The sequence below is a fragment of the Heptranchias perlo genome, chromosome 19 (genome assembly GCF_035084215.1).
Source record: "Heptranchias perlo isolate sHepPer1 chromosome 19, sHepPer1.hap1, whole genome shotgun sequence".
Taxonomy (NCBI): Eukaryota; Metazoa; Chordata; class Chondrichthyes; order Hexanchiformes; family Hexanchidae; genus Heptranchias; species Heptranchias perlo.
The window spans coordinates 37682896-37707583 of NC_090343.1; the positions used below are offsets into that span (position 1 = coordinate 37682896).

The following is a 24688-nucleotide window of genomic DNA, read 5'->3' on the forward strand; positions in this document are numbered from 1 at the left end:
GCGATGGTTATACCCGCAGCGGCCAGGAACGGGGGATAATTTTTGTAAACGTGATGTGAAAAAAAAAAATCATGGTATTATTTGTTTCAATGATCGTTCATGTACGAAATTCTGATGAAAGATCAGTCGCCGTTAACGCGCAAGCGCAGAAACAGGCTTGGTTTGGCGCGTGCGCGGTGGAGTCGGTTGTTGTTGGAACCGCGGGTCACGGTCGGTGAGTGAGGCCTGGCCGGGGGAGAGAGAGAGGGGCCGGGGTCCGGGGGAGAGAGAGGGGCCGGGGTCCGGGGGAGAGAGAGGGGCCGGGGTCCGGGGGAGAGAGAGGGGCCGGGGTCCGGGGGAGAGAGAGGGGCCGGGGTCCGGGGGAGAGAGAGGGGCCGGGGTCCGGGGGAGAGAGAGGGGCCGGGGTCCGGGGGAGAGAGAGGGGCCGGGGTCCGGGGGAGAGGGGGTGGTCGGGCCGGGTCGTGGGGGAGAGGGGGTGGTCGGGCCGGGTCGTGGGGGAGAGGGGGTGGTCGGGCCGGGTCGTGGGGGAGAGGGGGTGGTCGGGCCGGGTCGTGGGGGAGAGGGGGTGGTCGGGCCGGGTCGTGGGGGAGAGGGGGTGGTCGGGCCGGGTCGTGGGGGAGAGGGGGTGGTCGGGCCGGGTCGTGGGGGAGAGGGGGTGGTCGGGCCGGGTCGTGGGGGAGAGGGGGTGGTCGGGCCGGGTCGTGGGGGAGAGGGGGTGGTCGGGCCGGGTCGTGGGGGAGAGGGGGTGGTCGGGCCGGGTCGTGGGGGAGAGGGGGTGGTCGGGCCGGGTCGTGGGGGAGAGGGGGTGGTCGGGCCGGGCTGGGTCTGGAGCTGTTAACTTTTATCATTACACTGGGGCTGGGACTCTGCCCCCCCCCCCCCCGGCAGGTTAAACCGCCCCCCCCCCGGCAGGTTAAACCGCCCCCCCCCGGCAGGTTAAACCGCGCCCCCCCCCCGGCAGGTTAAACCGCCCGTGGGAAGCCCCTGGACATAGAACCGGGGTAAAGAAACCTGCCTGGAGCCAGACCACGGATTTAGAGCTTTGAACCCAGCCCCCAGCGGTTATTTCAATCTATCCCCAGACCTGCCAACTCGCACTCGTTTCAGTTTAAAATAAAGTGATTTTAAAAAATGCCTTTGAAAATAAGCGGCGCTCCATTTTCCTAAATGGGTTCGCAGCTTGTGCCGCCCTTTATCATCATAGATCTCACCCCCTGACATTTCCTTAATGTTGACTGCCTTAGTTAAAGGATTATTAAAAGTGCCAAAGCTGTAGGCGCCCCAAGACCTGTTAATCAGGCCCTTGAAGCCCAAGTAACTCAGTCTTATTTGTGTCCATATTTCTTACTTGCTAATTTCTCCTGTTTGAATCTTATAGGTCTGGAGATTTAGAAATGGCTGGACTTAATGTTGCTGCCTCATTGGTAGTCAAATCCTAAATTAGATAATCAACTCAGTAGTTTGTGATATGTCTAGCAATGCCTCAATTTTACAAATCTCATTTTTCTATTCAAATCCCTTCATGGCTTTGCCCCTCCCTATCTCTGTGACCTCCTCCAACCCTCCGAAATCTCTGCGGTCCACCAATTCTGGCCTCTTGCGCATCTTCAATTTTAATCGCTTCACCATTGGTGGATGTGCCTTCAGCTGCCTAGGCCCTAAGCTTTGGTGTTCCCTCCCTAAACCCCTCTACCTCGCCTCCTTTTAAGATGCTACTTAAAACCTACCTTTTTGACCAAGCTTTTGGCCACCTGTCCTAATATCTTTTAATGTGGCTCGGTGTCACATTTTGTTTGATAAGGCTCCTATGAAGTGCTTTGGGACATTTACTGCTTTAAAGGTGCTACATAAATGCAAGTTGTTATATGCAAATAAATGGTGTTAAACTTTTATTTGTAGCCCCTGAGATTCCATGATATATGCATTTGTATGGCCCATGAAGACAATTCCATGATATGCACACTTGTAATGTAGACTGCTGTCTATGTATAAATGAAGAGGAGGTACTTAAATGGTTGGCAGTGCTCAAAGTAGAAAAGTCACCCGGCCTGGATGCCATGTATCCTAGGTTGCTGAGGGAAGTAAGAGTGGAGGCTTTGGCCACAGTCTTACAATCTTCCTTAGATATGGAAGTGGTGCCAGAGGACTGGAGGATTGCAAACGTTCAAAAAAGGGGTCAACCCAGATACTACAGGCCAGTCAGCCTAACGTCAGTGTTGGGGAAACTTTTACAGACATTAATCCAGGACAAAACTAATTGGCACTTGGAGAAATATGGGTTAAATGATAGACAGCACAGATTTGTTAAAGGTAAATTGTGTTTGACTAACTTGATTGAGTTCTTTGATAAAGTAATGATGAGGGTAGTGTGGTTGATGTGTATATAGACTTTCAAAAGGCATTTGATAAAGTACCACATAATAGACTTGTTCGCAAAAGTGAAGCCCATGGGATTAAAGTGACAGTGGAGATACAAAACTAGCTAGGGGACAGAAAGCAGAGAGTAGTGGTGAACGGTTGTGTTTCAGACTGGAGAGAAGTGTACAGTGGCGTTCCCTAGAGCTTGGTGTTGGGATCACTGCTCTTTTTGATACATATTAGTGACCTGGACTTGGGTATACAGGGCATAATTTCAAAGTTTGAAAATGACATGAAACTTGGAAATGTAGTAAACAATGAGGAGGATAATAACAGACTTCAGGAGGACATGGACAGACTGGTAAAATTGGCAGACACATGGCAGATGAAATTTAATGCTGAGAAGTGTGAAGTGATTCATTTTCGTAGGAAGAATGAGGAGAGGCAATATAAACTAAATAGTACAATTTTAAAGGGACAGAGAGACCCGGGGATATACATACACAAGTCTTAGAAGGTGGCGGAACAAGTTGAGAGGCATATGGGAACAAAAGTGAGGAAGTTATAGTAATCCTTTATAAATCACAGCTTAGACCTCAGCTGGAGTATTGTGTTCAATTCTGGGCACCACACTTTTGGAAGGACGTCAAGGCCTTAGACAGGGTGCAGGAGAGATTTACTAGAATGGTACCAGATGAGGGACCTCAGTTATGGGGAAAGACTAGAGAATCTGGGGTTGTTTCTCCTTAGAGCAGAGAAGGTTAAAGGGAGATTTGATAGAGGTGTTCAAAATCATGAAGGGTTTTGATAGAGTAAATAAGGAGAAACTGTTTCCAGTGGCAGAAAGGTCGGTAACCAGAGGTGACATGAGGAAAAAGAATTTACGCAGCGAGCTGTTATGATCTGGAATGCACTGCCTGAAAGGATGGTGGAAGCATATTCAATAATAACTTTCAAAAGGGAATTGGATAAATACTTGAAGGGGAAAAATTTGCAGGGATATAAGGAAAGAGCAGGGGAATGGGACTAATTGGATAGCTCTTTCAAAGAACCGGCACAGACACGATGGGTTGAATGTCTTCCTTCTGAGCTGTATCATACTATGATTCTATATGTACACAATCTTATGTAAGTGTGCACTTCCTGTCAACTTTTTCCATTATAGATTTTATATCCACATTTATATAGGGAAACTACCTATGTAATCTTGCATAGGTCATACGCTTCCTGTCCACACATTCTTTGTTGTCACAATTTTTCATCATCCTTTTGTGACATTTCCCATGGTAAATTGGTATGTCAACATTTCCCATTCAATTTTGCCATGTTAACTGTGTAATTGCAGGCTTTGGCCACTAGGTGGCTGCGTGGAGCAAGTTTCTGAACTTTCAACTTCATTGCCATTTTATATGAAAAACAAAAATTTATATTCATCAACTGAAGGTGGGCAATGTCATAGGCAATTTACTAGTGTTCTATTGTTTTACTGCTTTTACATAGCAATTTCATTCATTCATCACTCATTTTTAGCTTTTTTTGTCTGAAGATTTTCTACCCCTTGCATGTTTTTCTTCCTTTTCCTTTTAACTTCTTCCTGAGGTACAACTCCATCAGTTTCAGCTGCCATTCTGTACCTTTTTCAAGTCAGTACTTGTATGAGCCTTGACAAGAGTCTTTTCAGGCTATTCCACTACGGATGGCATCATACTTGAACCTGTAAATACTTGATGTAGCATCTGTGTTGCTGCTGTGAATGAGGTCTGTGGCAGGTAGACTTTGTTAGATTCACAGTGAAACGGTGACAATATTACAGGATTAGTAATCATTTCAATTCTGAAAACTGGACTTTGTTCAGTAAATGTTGGTGATTCATTGGATTGTAATATCTACAGCACACATTCCCAGCCTTTAAATGATTGCTAATCCTGTCAGATTGTAGTTGTTTCAGTGTGAATTTAACTGATAGCATGCAAGTGCTAAAAGCATCCATTTGGTACAGTTGTGTACAGGTAGTTCCATTACTAACATGATATTATGCCATTCAAAATAACTGGTCACTTCTCCAAAATAACATTGCTACCTGTTGTTTAATAAAATTGAATTTTATTATGAATTTATCTTATTATCCTATAGTGTGAAATATCCAGCAAATTAAACATAACATTCTGTTTCTTTTTTACAGGATGGTAGAGCAGCAGATGAAGTGGTAGGGGCGAGAAAGACAGCATTATGGCCATCTTTGATACCCCAAAGGAAGCATTTGGTGCCTTGCGTCCAATTTGTGTTAGGATAACGAAGGAGCAGACTGTTAACAATGTACAGAGCCTTCAGTCTCAACTGCAGAAAGTTGGAGATGCTGCCTTACAGGAATTGCAGGAGTATGTGTTATTCCCACTCAGATTTGCACTTAGGACACCTGGTCTAAAGCAGGACAGATTTGTCCAGAGTGTAGTGGAGTGCATTAATTTTATTATTTCTCGAACATGTGTACAGAATCAGCAACTTCTTCATGACCTCTTCTCCGACCTTTCCCTTTGCCTGTCCTCTCCAGGCAATCATGGAAAGCTGGCCATAACTTCAGAGGAGCTTAAAATGGCTGTTGTCCAAGGACTCACTGCCCTGCTACATTCAGCATATGGCGACATTGTGCTAAGTCTGTACCAGCCAGAAATGCTTCCTACCCAAGGGTTTGTTATCTCGTTGCTTTTAGCCATAGCTGAACATGAAAAATCAAGACAGCTCCAAATTCTTGCCCTGAAGTGTTTGCTGGTCTTGATTTTACAGTGTGATTGCCCAGATACGCACTGTTCTTTTGACAACAATGACCTAGTTCACGTTGGAGACTCATTTGCCTCGTTTTTGCCTGGGATCACTTTAGGAATGACCCGCGTTATCTCTGGAGATGTTAAACAGGGTCACTTAGTAACAACCTATGCCATCAAGGTTTGGTATAAGGTGGTGAGCTTAGTAATGGCCGATGACCAACTGTCCAAGAACCATCATGACAAGAAAATGTTCTGTGCAGAGCAGGGTAAACTTGCTGAGCTTGTAATTTGCAGAAAACCAGAATGGATGAAAAGCACTGCAAGCAAGCTGGATGTGCTCTTGCAAAAATTATGCAGCTGCACTGCTGGTAACTCACATTGGAAAGTCAGGTTGGAATTGGTCGAACTAGTTCACCATTTGCTGTCAAAATGTAACAAATCGCTCAAACAATCCATCGGCCAGCTGCTGGAAGTTCTAGTGGGGCTCGTGGGTGACGAGAGACCAGAGGTGCAAACCAGATGTAGTCAAGTTTTGAGAAATGTCTCCGAACAGTGTGTGGTGTGTGAGAACAAAGCTTTCACAGATGTGCTGTCGGAGAACTTGCATGCACTCACAACAGCTCTTCCAAGACTCATGAGAACACTGGACGACCAGAGTAAATTGACATCCTTGGGATTGTTACTTGGTTATTTAAAATTATTAGGCCACAAAGTCAGTGTTGTTCTAAATTCAACTGTTCACCTTGGGCGTCTTTCAAAAGCGCTGATGCAAATCCTAGAGATGGATGTCACAGATGTGAGAATTGTGGAAGAAAGGCGATTGACTTCTGAAGCAGAGGCTCTGCAGCACCCAACACCCTCCTTGCCTGGCTCGGATCACTTAAGAAAATGGGGCAAGCCTGCTATGCAGAGAAAATACTTCAGGTATTTTAATGACGAACGTGTGTTTGCATTACTTCAACAGATTTGCAGGGTTTTAGGTTACTATGGCAGTCTGTATCTGCTGGTGGATCATTTTATGGAACTCTACCAAGAGTCTGTAGTGTACAGGAAACAGGCTGCATTGGTGATTAATGAACTGTTGCTAGGGGGTGCTGGGTTAGATGTGGATGTTCTGCATGAAAGAGAAACTCCAGTTAGCACAGATGATTTCAAGGCAACCGTGACATCCATTATCGAGGAATACACAAGCACAACTAACTGGCATTTGGTAACAAGTATAGAGTCAGAATATGAAACTGGTGTCAATACAAACCAACCAAAATTTCAGGGCTTTACTAGAGGATCCCACAGCAGTTACCTGTACTCAAGTCAAAGTCTAACAGTCCATACTATGAACAGTAACATCTGGCAAATCTGCATCCAGCTTGAAGGAATTGGCCATTTTGCTTGTGTGTTAAATAAGGAATTTCGTCTGCTTTTAATGACATCCCTCTACCCAGTGATAGAGAAAGTTGGAGATGAGACTCTGCTTGTTAGTCAAACGGCCACAAGGACATTAGTAGATCTTTGCCAAGCCTGTGGCTATGATTCACTTCAGGAATTGATAAATCAGAACTCGGACTATCTAGTAAACACTATTTCCCTCAACTTGAGAAGGCTATCTCAGCACCCTCACACACCCCGTGTTATCAGCGTCATGTTTAGCTATTCTGATGCCAGCCTCCTGCCTTTGGTTGATGATGTGGTTCAAGATGTGCTGCTGTCTCTTGATCATTACTACGATGAAAGGGCTCAGCTAATTTTCACTGTCCTCCATTCGCTAATGACAGCTTTAGGTATGTATCGTGCGTCAAGGCAGTAAGTACCTGTATTAAAATGTAGCACACGTTTGTGATTAGATGGAATGATGTTAAAGCAAAACAATAATGGTTTTCTGCCAATTTAGTGGATTTCCCCATTTGCATTTAGCATGGCATTTTTGGGTGAAAACTAGGACAATCTGAAGTAAAGAAGCAATTTCACAGGCCTGACGTCAGAGGCTTTTTCAGAGGGGAGGAAAGAAGAACCTTAGAACTTACAGAAAGTACCACTATTAAAAACCAACATGACGTATGCAATTCAGTGTAAATGGCAATATCTGTTTTCGCCACTAGAGAGAGTAACTACTCCACATTAATCTCGTGGCTGAAACCTGGTAATTGGGCAGATTACCAATTTGATTGCTCGTTCTCTTAAATGTCAAAATTTAAAAGCATATAATAAATGCAGTGTGTTTTGGGGCTTAAAGGTAAACCCTCAGTTTACAGAATTAGCCTCAAGCAATGATAGCTTCAGCTTTGGGCACTGTATTACTTATTTACTAGTGTTCCATGCCCCAATTTATAAAAGCCAAAATGCTGCTGGCTTTTTTTTTTAAGGCTTTATCTGCACTCGCACTTTCAAGGAATATTTAGTTGCAGTTTCAGGGAATAATGTACTTGAAGCACCAAGCAATGGTTCATGCTAAACCCCTCATTGATATTTGACTGTCATTAAAGATTATAGTATGAGATACTATAGTATTTTTATAGTTTTACACATCAAATACCAGTAAGCCAAGTTTTGTAACTGCTGCTCTGTGCATTGAACACTTGCTATCTTTTAGTCTTCAGTTCTGATGAAGGGTGTGCACCTGTAACCACCAGAACCTGCCTTTTCTCTTTATAGAGTCCAACTAACCTGCTATGTATTTCCAGCATTTTCTGTGTTTATTACTAATGTAACCAGTTTGTAAAAACAATTCTAATAATAGGAGTCACTAAATAATGGGACTACTTAACTGTAGTTGCTTGGCTTTCTTTTGTTCAGCACTGCAAACTTTTTTTGTGTGTTTTAGGCCCCCCTTTTTATAAGAAGGGAGAGTTTAGGGTGTGTTCATGTGCAGAAAACCAAAAAAAACCCCAAAATAAGTGTCAAATTAAAATGTTATTATATTGGTCCAGGATGCACTCTAGTCCCTGCGGAACCGGTCGCGGAAAGCCTCAAGCGTACCGGCACAGCACTGCAAACTGAGGTGTAGGGTTGTTAATGGATTCTCTTTTGTAGGGTAATGTGATCAGCTGATATGCACACAGCACATGATTGCTTGGTGCTTCAAGTACATTATTCCCTGAAACTGCAACTAAATATTCCTTGAAAGTGCGAGTGCAGATAAAGCCTTAAAAAAAAGCCAGCAGCATTTTGGCTTTTATAAATTGGGGCATGGAACACTAGTAAATAAGTAATAAATTTGTACAAAACAACAACTTGCATTTATATAGCACCGTTAACATAGTAAAACATCCCTAGGTGCTTCATAGGAGTGTTAGCAAACAAAATTTGACACCGAGCCATATAAGGAGCTATTAGGATAGGTGACCAAAAGCTTGGTCAAAAAGGCACGTTTTAAGGAGCATCTTCAAGGAGGCAGCTGAAGGCACAGCTGCCAATGGTGGAGCGAAGGAAATCGGGAATTTGCAAGAGGCCAGAATTGGAGGAGCACAGATCTCTGAGGGTTGTTGGGCTGGAGGAGGTTACAAAGATAGGGAGGGGCGAGGCCCTGGAGGGATTTGAAAACAAGGATGAGGATTTTAAAATTGAGGGGTTGCTGAACTGGAAGCCACTGCAGGTCAGGGAGAACAGCGGTGATGGGTGAACCGGACTTGGCGTGTTAGTTTCCGGGCAGCAAAGTTTTGGATGAGCTCAAGTTTATGGAGGTTAAACGTTGGTTAGCCCACAATTACATTGCTGTGCAGTTTTGGGCACCCATTATAGAAAAGAATTTAAAGCCATAGGGAGCACACAATTCACCAGGATGATGAACAGGAAAGGGAACCTATGGTTATGAGGAGAGATGAGATACTGAGACTATTTCCACTAGACCAGAGAAGGCTATGAGCAGATTTAACTACTTTTAAAAAAAATTATGAAGAGTTTTGACAGAGTGAATAGGGAAAGACTGTTTCCTCCACTTGTGACAGTGACTAGAGGGTCATCCATTTAAAACTGTCACCTGGTGTGAGAAGGGAGGTTAGGAGAAATGAGTTTACTCAATGATTATTGAAGCTTGGAATGCTCTGCCACAGGTAGTGATTGAGGTAAAGACCATTGATTCTCTAGAGATAATTGGATAAATATTTGGACCACAGGAAGATAGAGCTACGAGGAGAGAGAAGGGCAGTGGGATTAGTTTTGGATTGTCCTAGCAAAGTGCTAGCAATAGACATGGTTCAGTGGTAGCACTCTCGCCTCTGGGTCAGAAGGTTGTGGGCTCAAGACCCGTTCCAGAGACCTGAGCGCATAATCTAGGTTGGCACCTCGGGTCTTGAAAGGCGCTGTATAAATACAAGTTATTTTCTTCTATACTGTAAATTTCTGTGGTTCGAAGTCTCTGTTACCGCTGCTCAGTACAATACCCCCTTATATACCTGTGTTTCTAGTTCCATAGAACCAGGGGTGGAGTTAGGGTTATCAGCTCTGATTGGATGTATTCCCGGAGGTTGAATCACATGACCTCCAACCCCCCCCCCCCCCCCCCCCAACAATGCTCCCACCATTGGTTGCCTGACACATCCATTCTTGCCGCCGTCCCATGCCAATTGAAAAGTGAACAGACTCTTCATTGCCCAATTGGATGAGTCTTGAGTGTCAATCAAACAGCCTTTTTTCCCCATCTCCAATATTTTTATAACTAATAACCAAATGTGTTCACTAATGTTTTTACAGAAAATGAAAAAAACATAAATTTTTAAACACCCAAGGTGGAGTGTCTGATACTTACGCTACATATCCTGAAAGTCTTGTGTCATTACAAATGGCTACTGCTATTTTACTGTGGTGAAAATGTAATGGCAACGTGGATCCTCCAGAGAGATATTCCTTTGTAACTTTTCTCCCATGAATCTATGCAATTCAGAATCTGCGGTCCAGTTTAACTGTGTGGCTCCTGAAAATTTTATTTAATATTTTTCTTGTGTAAATTTTGACTGTCTGTGGCCCTTCAACTAGTTAGACATTAATGAGCGATTCTGTGACACAGTAACCTGTTAATCTTTGATCACAAAACAGCTCACTGGTTTCCACCTGAGGATCCTGTTCAGAAAACGGAGAAACCTCAAGATAAAGCCTGCAGGTCTGGTATCACAGCAGAAGAGATCCAGTGCTTTTTCCAGGAATATCGGAAGCAGAAACATCTGGCAGAGGGGGATGTTGAGGACTTTGATCTGGACAAAACAGGTACTTCCTGGACAAGAATGGCTCTACCAGATAGTGAAAGCGTGTCATTTTATCTCCAATACAATAGAGGTTATTGTCCTCAAGGCATACAGAGTGAATATAACCTACTGTCACATAGGCGCCTGTGATCCAGTAACATGTAGCTGACTGACAGCTCTAAAGATAATTGCATACTGCAAGCTTTAGCTTTAGGTTATTGTGTGTCTCAGTGAATTGGATGTTTTTTTTTCCCATATTGGTTCTTATTTGGGAAGTACTTTAGAATTCAATCAAATTGCATGACCTCACAGCCCTCTTCAAACCCATAAGCTTTTCCTGTGATTAACCCAGCTATTAGCTATTGGATGGATTGACTGTGAATAGCCCTGACTTTGAGTGAATCCTTTAATCTCTTCTCATCTGTTCAATGGCATTTCTGCAACCTTCTCTCACTTCATTGTTGCCATCTCGCCATCAGCCTTTCCCTTTCTCATTCTATTTCCGCCTTTCATATTTGTTTAAGCCCTCTTTATGCCTTAATTCTTGAACTATGCTTACATGATTTGTTGAGTGTTGATACTGAGAGGATTCTCCATATCAGACCTGCACAGTCCCCTAATCAGCTTACTTTATTTTTTTTCCAATCGGCCATCCTTCACATACAGTCTAATTTCAGCCGAGTATTTTTCCATTAGCTCTGTCTGAGAAGGAATGCAAAATCTTCCTAGCATAATGCTGGCAGATTAATCGTGCTGTATAAACTCTGATATAGTCTCTGTTAATGCATATTCTTTGTTTTGCTGAATATTAAATTCTGTATGATTTAACGATACTTCCACGACAATGTAGCTTTCAGACAGCTGTGCTGGATGGAGGGTTATGTAAGCGGACGGAGGGCTGTGTTGCAGTTGGAAAGCCAACTAGCAAATTTGAAAACCACCTCACTTGTTAATGATTAACTAGCGTTAATATTGATTTTTCTTGATTATCCAGTTACTTAGTCACCTGCTGTCATTAATGCATTTTCCAGTGGAATAATGTGGCTCAGAACAAAGGCTGCAGAGTGAATGTTTAGCAAGACTGGTGTTACTGTTAACACCAATAATTGCTGGTCTGCTGACATAACAGAAAGTAAAGATGTACTTACTGTATCTGATGCTCATGTGTGGTATAGAAAACCTGCGCAGGAAGCCTTTAAATGTATTGGCATTGAAATTCACGTGGTAATCTATTGGATCAGTCACACTCCCATGGTCACTGGTTCATTGTGAAATGTACTGATTTTAGTCCAACTAAGTAAACTAAGGTTGAGTCCTTCATACAGAGAATTTCATCACCCTCTCATTTAAAAGAATCTTTTAGCATATCTTTAGGGTTTTAAAAAAAATACTGTGCAATATGATCCCATGTCTCTTAATTGTCTCTATAGCGTTTAAGACTATGCTATACGGACAGTTCAGATGATTGCACATCCCTTTAAACATAGGTGATTAATAGTTGATAAGTGAGGAGGTCAATTTACTTTTGCTGCAAAGAAATAATTCCCAATTAAGGGAAGTGGGATGAGATCCTAGTAAGCAGAAAATATTGTGTCAAAACCAAAAATAGTTTTTGCTTTTAAATATTTTTAATACTTCTTTAAAGAGCAGAATTGGTTAACGAAGTCTGAGCATCGTGAAAAGTTGCCCAAAGTTAATAAAATTAAAAGTGGCCCCAAGAAAGTGTCGCTCTATCGCTTCTGGGGCCGTAAGGAACCTCAGCAGCCCAAATGTCACAATATATTTCATAGCCCACTTGTGTTATTTTGTCACATTCACACATTTTACCTTATTTCTGTTGATTTGTTTCTCTCTTAGATGGCAATAGTACCTTCTGTCAGTTTCATATGAAAATAAACAATGCATTATATGGAGAGCTTTATGTACTTAAAGCAGATCATTACACTCCAGAGTTTCACAGTGCATTACAAACGGACTCTGTAATATTTGAGCACCATTACTTTGGGGCGTTGTGCAAACTGAATAACAAGTTACATAAGGAAGCTGTGCATACTGAAGCTTCACAAAAGAAAATATTTCCAGGGCAGCTCTTGAAACACTTCAGAAATGACGTTCAGTTTACACAGCTAAGTTTTTGCTCAGCTTTGGGTGGGATCCTCTTCAGAGTGGTGCTTAAGTATAAACTTATGCCAGTATTGTACTGGTATTATTCCTTGTCCTTTGGTTGAGAGTTTCATATGGCGCTGGCTGCCATTGTCAAACAAGACTGTTCATCTCCACTCTAGTATATCTCCAAGTAACTAGGGATGCTGGCTTGCTTGATGTCATAGCAATAACTTTTATGGCTTTCTTCTGTCTGATTTATATCTGTGAATTTGAAAGACCCAGCACCAATAACCTGGAATCTATCATTGTCTAGAATGGTACGTCTGATATTCAACCATCCATCCTGTGCTCTGGACAGTCACAGTTTTAAAATGTTGTAGGTGATGTTTGAGTTTTCTAACATGTGTATGTCCTGTTTTAGAATGTGAAATCCCTGATCAATTGGAATCTGACATCAGCTGCGACCACCCTGATATGAAGAAAGAGCTGCCAGCTCATATCCAAATCTCCAAAGATGTGATGGAGAGATGCATTCACCTCCTGCCAGACAAAAGCATTAAACTGCGGCTGAAGGTCTTGTATTGTTCCATATCTGGAAGAAAGAATATAAAATCTTCAAGGGCTTGCAGGCTATCTGTTAATTGTAGGATTGTTTTATCCTGTGTGAGAGACTTATCATTTAACAGTAAGACTAGAAATCCTCAGGGGGATTTTACTTGTGAAAAAAAATAACCCAGAGAATATTGGGCTTGATAGAAACCCAGTTGAGGCATTCCTTTGAAATCCCAACGTACAAGTGAAGTGCATGTGCCTGTGTTCCCTGTCATTCCCTCAGAATGGTGTCGTTATCTTTAATTTATCTTTTTTAAATTACAGAAGTTCTGAATTTCTGTTAGTCATTCAGAGCTGCTTCCAATCCATTGTGGAGTGGCATTAGTGAGTTTAAAAAGTCATATTTTTGTGATCAAGCAAATTGATAGTTAGTTTTCGTAGCATAGTTCTTTCTGTACATGTTATAAATAAACTGCATGACTTAATTAAAAGAAAATAAAAACATACTGGAAATACACAGTAGGTCAGTCAGCATCTATAAAGAGAAGAGACATGTCAATGTTTCAGACTTTAATCGCATTTTAATCTTTGACCTGCTGAATAAGTTCCAATTTCCATGTACTATAGGTAGAACAAATAATACTGGGACTAGTGCTTTAGGGTAAGATGGTGAAGAACTGCAGCAAGCTGAGTAACTTGGACTCTGTTCTCATGTAAAGCTTTTAGCAATTACACTACCTTTATCAATAAGGTAACGGGACTTACCTGTTTGTTTTTGTGTTGCATTTTATGCCATGACATGAGATCTTAGAAGCAATACACACCTTTCAATTTGCTATTTGAATACTTCCAGACTGCATGGTTATCACAAATGTAAGATTGGCCCATAATATTTTAAAAACCTACTCCAATGAGTTCGCTCCTAATTAGAGCTGCCATGTACCAGTCCATCTTATGCTTCGAGAGAGAATTGTGAGGAGTGGGAATGGGGAGCAGATGTGAATGCTTCCAGCTTTCCCCCCTGCCTAGTCTGCTTCTTATAAAATGAATGGAGCAAGTCAGGCCCCAAGGATGTGCAGCCCAAGAAAACTGCAAAATTGTTTTACATGGGTATGTCATATTGCACCTGTACTTTTTAAGGAATCTATATGATGGAGAGTTCTTCTAATTTAAAAAGAAATTGAGAGACTTTGCTATTAAAATCTTAAATTTGAAATTTGCTGCCTGCATTCTCCTCCAGTTGGATTAATGTGGCCAGGCCATCTAGATGTAAAGAAATATTTTAAGGTCCAAACAGTCAAACTAGCAAACCCTATGGATTTATATATTACATAATGCAAACAATAGAGTAAAACCATCAAATTGTATTAGAACAGTGAAATATTTTAATAGTAAACTCTTGCTTCATGAAAGCAGCATGATTACAATGAATATAGAGGGTGTCTCTCCTTAAACTGTGATCCTTTCAATGTGTGCCTCATCATTTACTGTGTATCTATTGCTGTACAATGTTTGTTTTTTATAGGTGTTGGATGTCTTGGAACTGTGTGTTACTGTTCTTCAGAGTCATGTGAATGAACTGCTCCCAATGGTACACCGTGTCTGGGGTCCTCTTGTGCAGAGATTGACCAATGATGATCCCCTCGTGGTTCTCAGGGCGTTCAAGGTGAAGTGATGTTTCCTATCCAGCATCTTTGGTGAATTGTTGTGTCTCACGTGACTTTTGTTCAACCAGGGCAAGAACAGTTTATTTTATGCTGACTTCATTACAAAAATGTTTGCGTGTTATAATGAAAATAAGTTCTTAAAACTAAAATGTATTTCAGGATATCAGAAATCTGCTGGGATTGTTTTCAGATCTTGTATGAACAAACTGCAGAGCATTAAGTGGTTTCTCTCTTGCTTTCTAGGTGCTGTGTAAGTTGGGTGACACATGTGGTGAATTTCTGAGGAGCCGAGTTTCTAAAGACATTTTGCCAAAGGTGACCAGATCTTTAGTAAACCAAGCCCCAGTCAGTGGCAAAGCCGGGCCCATTTATAGCCACACTCTCTCCTACAAACTACAGTTGGCTGTGCTTCAGGGCCTTGGAACTTTCTGTGAGAAACTGGATCTTGGTAAGCACATACCTCTGATGTCGATGGTTGGACTCTTTCAATTACTGCCAATATAATAGAAAAGGGAATTAATATTTTTATCAGGGGCAACTTTTCCCTTTTAAATGGGGCTAGGGTTCTATTTTAATTTTGTGTCCTAATTCAGTTTTTTTTTCTAAATGCAGCTGCAGTGTTCAAACTTCATACTATTCATGCATTTCAGACACTGAATTCATATCAACCTATGATCTAATGAGACTGTTACTAGTAAAATTCTGTATTGGAAAAATACAAGTGAGTGACTAACTATTCAGCTATGGAGCAGATGCCCTATTTTTCCATATATTGCCATACAAATACATTTTAAAGACCCAAAGAAAGTGATACTGCCACAATGATGGATTTTCATGTGTTCCCAATGATTTCCAGAGGAGACGTTAATTTGCTGTAGCCAGACTACCCTTCAAGGCCAGCATATTCTAATGGGCACTTGTCTTTGGTTTTATGATGTGGTGATTGCCAATTTAGACCAACATTGATCAATGGCTATATTGAATTATACTTTTCAAAGCTATTGGCAATGCAGTGTATAGAAGTTCAGGGCTCTTTCCTCATCAACTTTAAAACTAGAGCAACTTAACCAAAGTCCCTCTAGATAACAAGCGGCTTAGTTGTCACTTGGGCTGTGTGATAACAGATTGTGCAGTTGTAAATGTTACAATGTTTGGCTGCCATTTCTCATTTTTGGTACAACTGGATTATCCTCTTTCTTGAGAATAAAGCAACACTAACGCATTATTGCTCGGGATTGAGAGGTCAGTGTACCTAACGAGTATCTGGACTGGTGATGTGAGTATTGGTGTTGAACTTGTACCATCTAGTTGTAATATCCAGTCCAAAGTGTTCAATTCCTCAGTACTAATATCCCTCACCTTGGTGAACACAAAAAAGTGACATAAAAATGGTTTAATCGCGTTGGCGGAGATAATATCAGTTATTTTTCTTGACACAGGTGAGACTGACCTGGATATGGTGGCTAGCACCTGCCTACCATACCTGAGCAGCAGGCAGCCACTGAAACTCCAGGAAGCAGCTTGCAGGTAACTCACTAATCACTGATTTGAATGAAATTTGAAGAATTTGTGCAGCTTTTAAGAAGTATGTTTCCCCAACAGTACCTTCTATTATATTCATTTTAATATCTTTTATTTATTGTATATATCTCTGTTTCAGGAAAAAATATAACCAGGCAGTTCTGACAACCCATTAGGGTATATTGTGCCCCAATATTAACATGGTATTATTAACTCACTGCCTGAAAGGGTGGCAGAGGCAGAAACCCTCAACATTTTAAAAAGTACCTGGATGTGCACCTAAGTGCCGTGACCTAACAGGCTACGGACCAAGTGCTGGAAAGTGGGATTCGGCTGGGTGGTTCATTTTCGGTCGGTGTGGACATGACTGGCTGAATGGCCTCCTTCTGTGCCGTAAATTTTCTATGATTCTGTTATTCTATGGTATGGGGGGGTAGAGGGGAGCGCAATTGCTCCCTCTAAGTCAGCGCCTATGCCCAAGAGTGAGGTTGCATTGTTGAGTATTAGGAGAGATTAGCTTGTAGTTAAATTCGTCACCGACAAAGAATTGTGTAGTTACATTAACATCCCCTCTCATCATGTATCCACATTAGATATAGAAACCGGGCATGGGCCAACTAATTAAGACTGAGTAGCTGAGCCTTCAGACCAGGGAGATTCTCAGTCTGCTGAATTAGTGGATCTCAGCGGGGTGATGAAGGGATACTACAACTGGCCTCATTGCCCTGGGTTAGAGAGAAGGGAACTGATAGATCAGTACTCCAGAAAGGTGTCTTCAGCAGAGGCCAAAAAGGATGGAAGAGAATTGGTAGGAAAAAAATGGAGGAAGGAAAAAATATGTAAACCATTTTATTATAAAACTGTTTCAATTGGCAGTTAAAATCACAAACTCTTCTATGTGTATTTAATATTTTTTTTTCCCTTCACCAGTGTTTTTTACCATCTAACTGAAGTTGATCCTGATGCCATCTGGCTCATTTTGAATGAACTTTACTGTCCAGATGCCTACAAGCCACCACACTCGAGCCTCCCACCATTCCAACTGACTGGAATGGGGAAGCAAAGGAATGAATTCACGGATAATGTTCTTCGGCTTCTGCAAGGGTTTCGGTGACTCAGGAATTTGTGGCACTTGTCAGTGTCTATACGATAACTAAAACGCCTCATATGCAGAATGCCAATATCAGCCTTGGTGCAAGGAATGCGTTAAGCTGAGGGTAGGCGCTTCTCTGTAGGTATGTGAAGTCCTCCCTGGTGTACTGTACACCAGGTTCTTGTGGCTTGTTTCACAGCAACACTGTCAAAGGTCTGAGCACACATTGACCTTTTGACCACAGATGGCGCACGACAGAGGCCTAAAAGATGTAGGTGAGAAAAATGCCTTAAGGGAGTGTCTCACACATTAGAACAACTGCCACAATCATCTTGTATGGAACGGTTTCAGTAAATGGAAGTAGCTGTAGTAGTTGGGTCTGTAACATGCTATGACTCCTTTCCTTTCTGTCTTCTACCTCCCCTCTGTATCGAGCCATGCACCTATGACTGGCTGCGAGGACGGTGGGGCAGTCACGCAGCAACAGTGTGATTAGCTAGTAAGGGTGGTGAGAGGTCCCAAACTGGAATAACCATATCTGTCTTTTTATGAGGTTTTTTTGCCTTCAAAATCTCAAAGGGGCTTTTTGTTTGTGAAACTTAAATAGATTTGAGTTCCAAAACATCTGTACCAACTTTAGGGTACTTAATTCTTAGTAATACTGTCTAAGGACCTACTAAATATAACTGGATGTTCTGTTCTTTTGGTGTTGCTGTTGATCAATATTTGCTACACCTGAAAAGCCTCCGGAATAAATTTGCACACATTTTTTAAACTTCCTAGTGAAAATCTAAATTACTGAGGTGATGGTTTGATATTTGAGAACGTGACAAGTTCCTAAAATGCGCATATTAGAGAATCTGAGGGAAGTGGTTTACTATCTGATAAATGTACTAGATCAATTGTTTGAATTATAGGTGATCATGAGTTAACTTTACAGACTGTGTCAATAGTTAGTGTTACAAGTTTTGGGTCCTTCTTGGGTGCTGGTCATTCCAGTAAGACGTCCAAGCATCTTATGTTCAGGATTGTGCCTATACTGCCCGATATCTAATTACATGACAGTGTAACCCAGGAATGTAACAGCAGCTCCCCCTTATGATCAGAACTGGATATCTTTTCTTTAGCACATTCACTTCTCCACCTTTTTTGAAAGCTTAGTTGAGCTTCTTTCCTTGAAAAATAGTGGTGGCGGGGGGGGGAGCGCAGGGCACGGGTTGGATAGTAAACCACACGTTAGCCCTGTCCCTTTTGTGGGCTAACTTAACTTGTTTTTGGCGTTACTTTTCTTTCTAGACAACTTCTGACTGCAAAAACTGACACCCTACAACCTAGCTTCCAGCCCCAAGCCTACACCTCGCAGTCTCTTGTTTAAAACCTGACTGCTCCCCAAACAAGGGTTTTCTCCTTTTTTGTTAATTCTGATCCCAAGAATTGAGGTGGGGGGGGGGGCAGTGACCACATGGAAGATGTCCTCACCACAATGGGTGTGAATATTTGTTGGCCATTGGAGATGAGACAACAAATTACTTAAAGTCCCGGTCATCCTGGTTAATGGGCCTAGGATGAGACAGTTGACTCATTGTTTGTTTTTGTTTGAAATAGACAGTGAGGTGAGACATTCCACAAACTGGCTTATCTGAATTTAAAATAAAATTGTTGGACTATAACTTGGTGTTGTAAAATTGTTTACAATTGTCAACCCCAGTCCATCACCGGCATCTCCACATCATGGCTTATCTGAGTTTAATACACATCTTCAGTGCCTGGAGCATGTGGCCCTTTTTTTAAACCTGTGTGAATTTACTTTTTTTTAAAACGTAATGCTTACGCGTAACTCAATCCGAAAGCCCTTCAGTGAAGTAACAAATAATAACCAAAAATCCCAAATGTGACTGTTAGTTCGGGTCACAAAAGGCTCACTTTCAGGGGTGCCCTGAGAGCCTGAGTAAGTCTCCTCTCAAGTTGGAGACTGATGGTTTATTACTTCACTCTCCATCCCCTACCCAAGTCTTTAGCAGGATAAGAGGATGGATTGTGTGTCCATTTATGAATGATAGCATGCCCCTCAATATGTTGAGGTTTGTACTGGATTTGGAAGAAAGCTGGTCCCTTTCAGATGTGGCCCTGCTAGAAATTATTCTAATGCCTGCTCATGAACATATAATTGACCACCATTTTGATCATTTCAAAACACTTCAATTAAATTCTGACTAAACTGTGTATTTGACTTTAGCATTTTCTTTTTTCAAATACGAAGTATGTGGTTGGTGGCATAACAAAAATACAACATCATTAAGAGGCATGCACAGAATCATGGTTAAATTATACAAATATTTCGTTGTCAAGTCTGATTTATTTACCACAGTTCAATGCCATTTGCTGTATGCTCAGTAAAATCCCCATTCTAGGAATTCTATCTGGCGTGCAGTTCTTTTAATTGTAAAGAAGCACTTAACAGTGTCAAAGCAGATCCAACACCTGAAGCAACTGCCTTTTTCAAAAAAAAACCTAGTCTACCATGTTACTTGCTGCAGTTTCAGACGCCTTAACTGGTGCGACGTAAACTGGCAGTTTGGTTTTAGTTTTTATTGAAATTATAATCTTGAATAGTGTCAAAATTGATTGTGTTCTTGCTCCCTTAAAAACTTAGTGAAGTGTGTCTTACACGACCCAATAACATGGTGACATTGTTAAAATCCTAAGTTTGAATTGACAGTTGCATGAACTGTAGCATTTTTTCTATCAAGTATTTTTGAAGAAAGAGATTTACACAAAGTGATCTGATAGATGGTATTTTTTTTAAAAAACATTTATTGGAATTGTGCTTTTTAATGAAGATTTCTTCCTGGAACACTTAAGAAGAATATTTTTAATAACATTGGCTAGTTTGGCCCTGATGACTCACTTGTGTTCTACAATTCCTAGTTCACTCTTTCAAGCTACGACACTTCCCAGTTCTATTAATCATCCCTGTCAAGCTGACCTTTATTTTAAAGTTGATACTTAATGGACTTGTACAGCATAAATGTACAGTGCATTATTATGTGTGCTTGCACAGGAGGGTAGTGGTATCTTAGCAAGTATGGTCTAATTTAAATGGGGGGTGGTGGGGGGGGCTGGGTCCTGATAGCTCAAGTAGATAACTGCTGGGCTCTTGAACAGAAGGCAGTGTGTTCTAGTCAAAAGGCTTATCTAAGCTGGCCAAATTTGATTTCTCAGCATGGCAGTTGAACAGCTAGAAACACAGCTGGTGAAGAAGAAAAACTGACCTTGCTCGCCATTTTTTTCCCTTCCTTCCCCTCTGAATCATAATTCTACCATCTAAAAATTCAGACACATTAGCAGTTGTGGAGAATTCTATGCATCAGTAACCCCATAATCCTTCCTGATGAGGAATTTATAGCTAGGGACAACAAGGAGACCCAAGTCTTCTGGAGAAAAAAACATTACTACTGTGGTGAAAGTGTTCATTCCACGTGCTGGTGGCAATCAGTTCAATTCTGCAGCATTGACTAAACTTGGTGATCTGGGTGAGTGAATTGTTTCCAAAATGTAGAACGTGCACTTGATCCAAGCAAAGAAATGCATGCAGGCAACCATCCACAGAGCATGCATCACCCATGGATTGAAAAGAATGCAGCTCAGCCCTAACGTACCAGTAATGCAAGGCAATGAATTTCGTGTCCTGTTTATGACGGCTGTTCCAAACTGCAGGACAAAATTTCCTTTGCACTCCGACAATTAACTGGAGCTTATTTTAGCAGACCCAAGACCATTGGTGGGATGAAATTAAAATCACCTCTGATCTATCTATACCTCGAGGTGGCACGAGTGAAATAAAGTACACATTGATGAAAGGACGTGCAAGTAAAACCCTCATCAGCTAAATCTGTTTTTATTCATCTTGATAGAGAACAATTTTTTTTTACAATCACTTCCTATTCCTACAAGTTAAATCCCAGGGAGGTAATTTTAACTTTTGGGGATTGTTATACACCTCATCCGATTTTCCTTTCTATTGACTTCAATGGAAATAAAAATCAGGCAGGGTGTATAAAGTTAAAATTAGCCCCCAAGGTTTTCAAAATTGAAACAGCAAATGCACAGAACGTGATGAGCATTCAATTGAAAATTTTGGTGTTTTTTTTAAAAAAAAGACCTCAGTTCAGAAACAGAATTCAGGGTCTCATTTTTGACTGCCTGATGACTCTCTTTTTGTTTTAATGCTTATCCTTCCCCAAATCAGGCAGTATAGAATGCCACTGATACTTAGGGGATCCAGTAATCATGTGAGTTTGCTACTCAAAAATTTAGAGCCTATATTAAGCGATGAATTTAGAGCAAAACACACACCTGCAAACCCGGGAAAGAAAATGAATACCAGAAACGCTAAACTTGTTGATCTGTTTCAGATGAAACTGTTCTTGACCCTCGTTGTCTAGATAAGCATCTTTTACAGTAATGACAAGGCTGCCTCAAGCTATGGTCAAAGAAATAAAAAGGGATGAGGGGACAACAGAAAACATCAAAAGATTTAAACCTACCGAATACTTTCAAAAACAGCTTAGACCCCAGCTGGCTTCCCCCAGGAGCCAAGGTTGAAACAGTCTTCAACACTGAAGCTGCCAAATGCTCTGAGATATCTGTCCCTTTATGCTGCAACATCACCATATTCTGTCACTGCCTGAGCAACTAACTTTTCAGACTGTGTGAAACAAGTGTAAAACCTTGTATATTATGTATGGAGGTTGTGACCTTTTGCGCACTTGAGCCATTTAGCTCTAAATTGAGAAGTAATGAGATGTGGTCCAGCCCTTGGCTGTAAATTAACGTTCTCTGCCGAGGTAGATTTGCTTAGATCCACATTATTCAGATTAATGGGGGAATGTTGCAGCATGAGGTGCCGACAAAGATAAATGTGTGACATTAGAAAGCCACAGTTGTTCAGAATAATGACTGTAATAAACTCATTACCGCACAGACCCAGGCATTGTCCTCTGAGGTATATGGCAGCATCTTTGTACAATGTCAGTAAAAAGGTTTGCTGGCATTATCCACTGAAGTTATAATGATTAAAGTACGTATTACTGCCAGTTTTCAGCTGCTTTAATGTGATTATATTCTTACTAGTTTATAAATAATATGGAATCTTAGACATGCACAGAATGTACTTGCACATAATCATATTCTGACCTGCCAAGTTTAATTGGAGTTTGCATAAACACTTTAATATGTATAAAACTTATTATATTTGAAAGGGAAAAATAAAACCTTATTTTTTTTAAGAGAGGATGTGAAGAAATTTACATTTTTTTTATTGGTTGAAATCATTTATCCTGTGTTTCTAATTGCACATGCTTTCAGTGACTGCTTTCTTGGATAGTTTGCTCATGATAACATTATCAGCCCTTTTATACACCACAGCTCAATAAAGAAAACATCACATTGCATTACAACGAGCATGTTCTCCAAATATTCAAATGAGCCCACAGTCCACGTAGTGCCATCCACTTAGAGGATTCTTATCCAGTGTTGGCATTCCAAAACACCAAATTATTTCTTGTTGCCCATTATAAAGGCAGAAATGCCACATACCACTTCCTGCTTAGTTTAGTTATATAAATTTCATAAGTTTTTCTTATTATTCATGTCTTCAGCGTGCTATGAATATTAGTTCATTGCTAGCTTTCACCTAAACAAATTGCTGCACTTTTTAGACTGGCCACTAAGTGGAGCACTTTGCTGTCTTGAAATGCTGTCTTCATGCAGAGTGTGAACTGGTGGCACTAACCTGGCTTCTTAGAATGAGCAGTAAAAACAGAAAATGCTGTAAGTTCACAGCAGGTCTCAGAGAAAAGTCAGGTTGTAATTTTTGGATGTGTTCCCTCTTTCCAGAGAATTAGTATAGGCTGGCAGGATAATCCCTTTATAAGGTACACCCAAACTGAGGGATGGAGAGTACAAGTAAAAGCCCAAACGTTCATATATCCTAGCAACTTTTACAAAGAGGCAGCAAGTCTGTCTAATAACCTGCAGCCGGATCCCTCGTAGAAACTTCGATCAAAGTGTAGTCCAAGCTTGACTTTGTTTAGTGGACTCCCCGTTATGAGCCAAATCTTTACCCAAAGACTGGTAAGAATGTGGAACTCGCTACCACAAGGAATAGTTGAGGTGACTAGAATAGGTGCATTTAAGGGTAAGCTAGTAAAACACATGAAGGAGAAAGGAATAGAAGAATATGCTGATAGGATTAGATGAAGAGGGGTGGGAGGTGGCTTGTGTGGAGCATGAATGCCAGCGTAGACCAATTGGGCCGAAAGGCCTGTTTCTGTGCTGTAGACTCCATGTAATTCTATGTAAGTGTAGTTCTGGTATTCATTCCAGTGTTATCAGATACAATAGAATTTATTCCTGGTGCATCAGAACAGCAAAGTCAGCTTGGTCTATGTACAACTAAAACATTTTTTATGCAGTTAATAAAGCTGACATTGTCCCTCTGTATGATGGGACACATTGTAAAATATTAGTCAGTTGGTTAAGGGCAAGAATGAATCATGGGACTTAGCATAATTAAAGTTAATGAGGAAATAATGCTTATTTAAAGAAAGAAAACTGCCGGCACTAAATTATGGCCATTCTCCCCAAACATGAGCTGCAGCATTAAAATGTCAGTTTAAAACAAAGGACACAAAAATATAAATGTTGCATTTCCATTGGGAAAATCTTACACAGGTTTATGAACAGTATGCTGATGAGACATGGTATTTCAAACAAAGAAAAACATTTAATCTTTGGCACATTTTATAGAATCACAGAAGGAGGCCAATTACGTCTGAGCCAGCTTTGTGAAAGAGCTATCTACTTAGTCCCGTTGCTCTGCCATTTTCCCCATACCCTTTTAAATTGTTCTTCTCAAATCTTTATCCGCTTCCCTCTTAAAAGCTATTATGGATTCTTCCCTGCTTTAGGTTGTTCACTCCACGTCCTACAAAACTTTCTATCGACCTTTTTTTCTTTTGATGATTATCTTAAATTTATACCCTCTAGTTACTTCAGTGGAAATGGTTGATGCTCGTGATGCATTTTGCAAGTGTGTCTAACTTGGATTGTTTAGGGGATTGCCCCACCCAACAAGTTTACTTGATAGACCTCAACCCTATCTACATGCCCTTTTACTGTAGTCCTGTACCCCTTCTCTTAGCAAAAGTACATTAAATTGCTTCTTGACCCCAATCAGCAGTCAGTCAGAGTTTAATTGTTCTTCAGGCTGCAGAGCAGAACCCAGAATTATTTTAGTTGTGTTTGGTAAGACTTTTTAAAGTCATATGCTGTGCTGGCTTGGTACTTTCTTTTGGTGGTGGAGTTTCTTTTTAAAGATTATTGAAATTGCTTCTAATTGATGGAGAAGTGCAACGTGACAGGAAATGCGTGGGCATATACTTTTTATAT

General features: G+C 41.1%; 1 protein-coding gene across 4 annotated transcripts; it reads left to right on the forward strand.

Annotated features, from left to right (window-relative positions):
* Nucleotides 1-174: 174 nt before the first annotated feature.
* tti1 (TELO2 interacting protein 1) lies at nucleotides 175-22529 on the forward strand. 4 transcript variants are annotated; one of them, XM_068000624.1, is made up of 8 exons: nucleotides 175-214; nucleotides 4541-6901; nucleotides 10152-10319; nucleotides 12825-12976; nucleotides 14481-14621; nucleotides 14866-15070; nucleotides 16062-16149; nucleotides 17074-22529. In XM_068000624.1, the coding sequence occupies exons 2-8, from the start codon at nucleotides 4588-4590 to the stop codon at nucleotides 17255-17257; spliced, it is 3252 nt and encodes a 1083-aa protein (XP_067856725.1). In that variant the 5' UTR covers nucleotides 175-214; nucleotides 4541-4587; the 3' UTR covers nucleotides 17258-22529. The 4 variants fall into 4 exon arrangements, with proteins under 4 accessions (XP_067856725.1, XP_067856728.1, XP_067856727.1 ...); XM_068000627.1 differs by having other exon boundaries at nucleotides 180-210; XM_068000626.1 differs by lacking the exon at nucleotides 175-214 and adding an exon at nucleotides 950-1001.
* Nucleotides 22530-24688: the final 2159 nt, after the last annotated feature.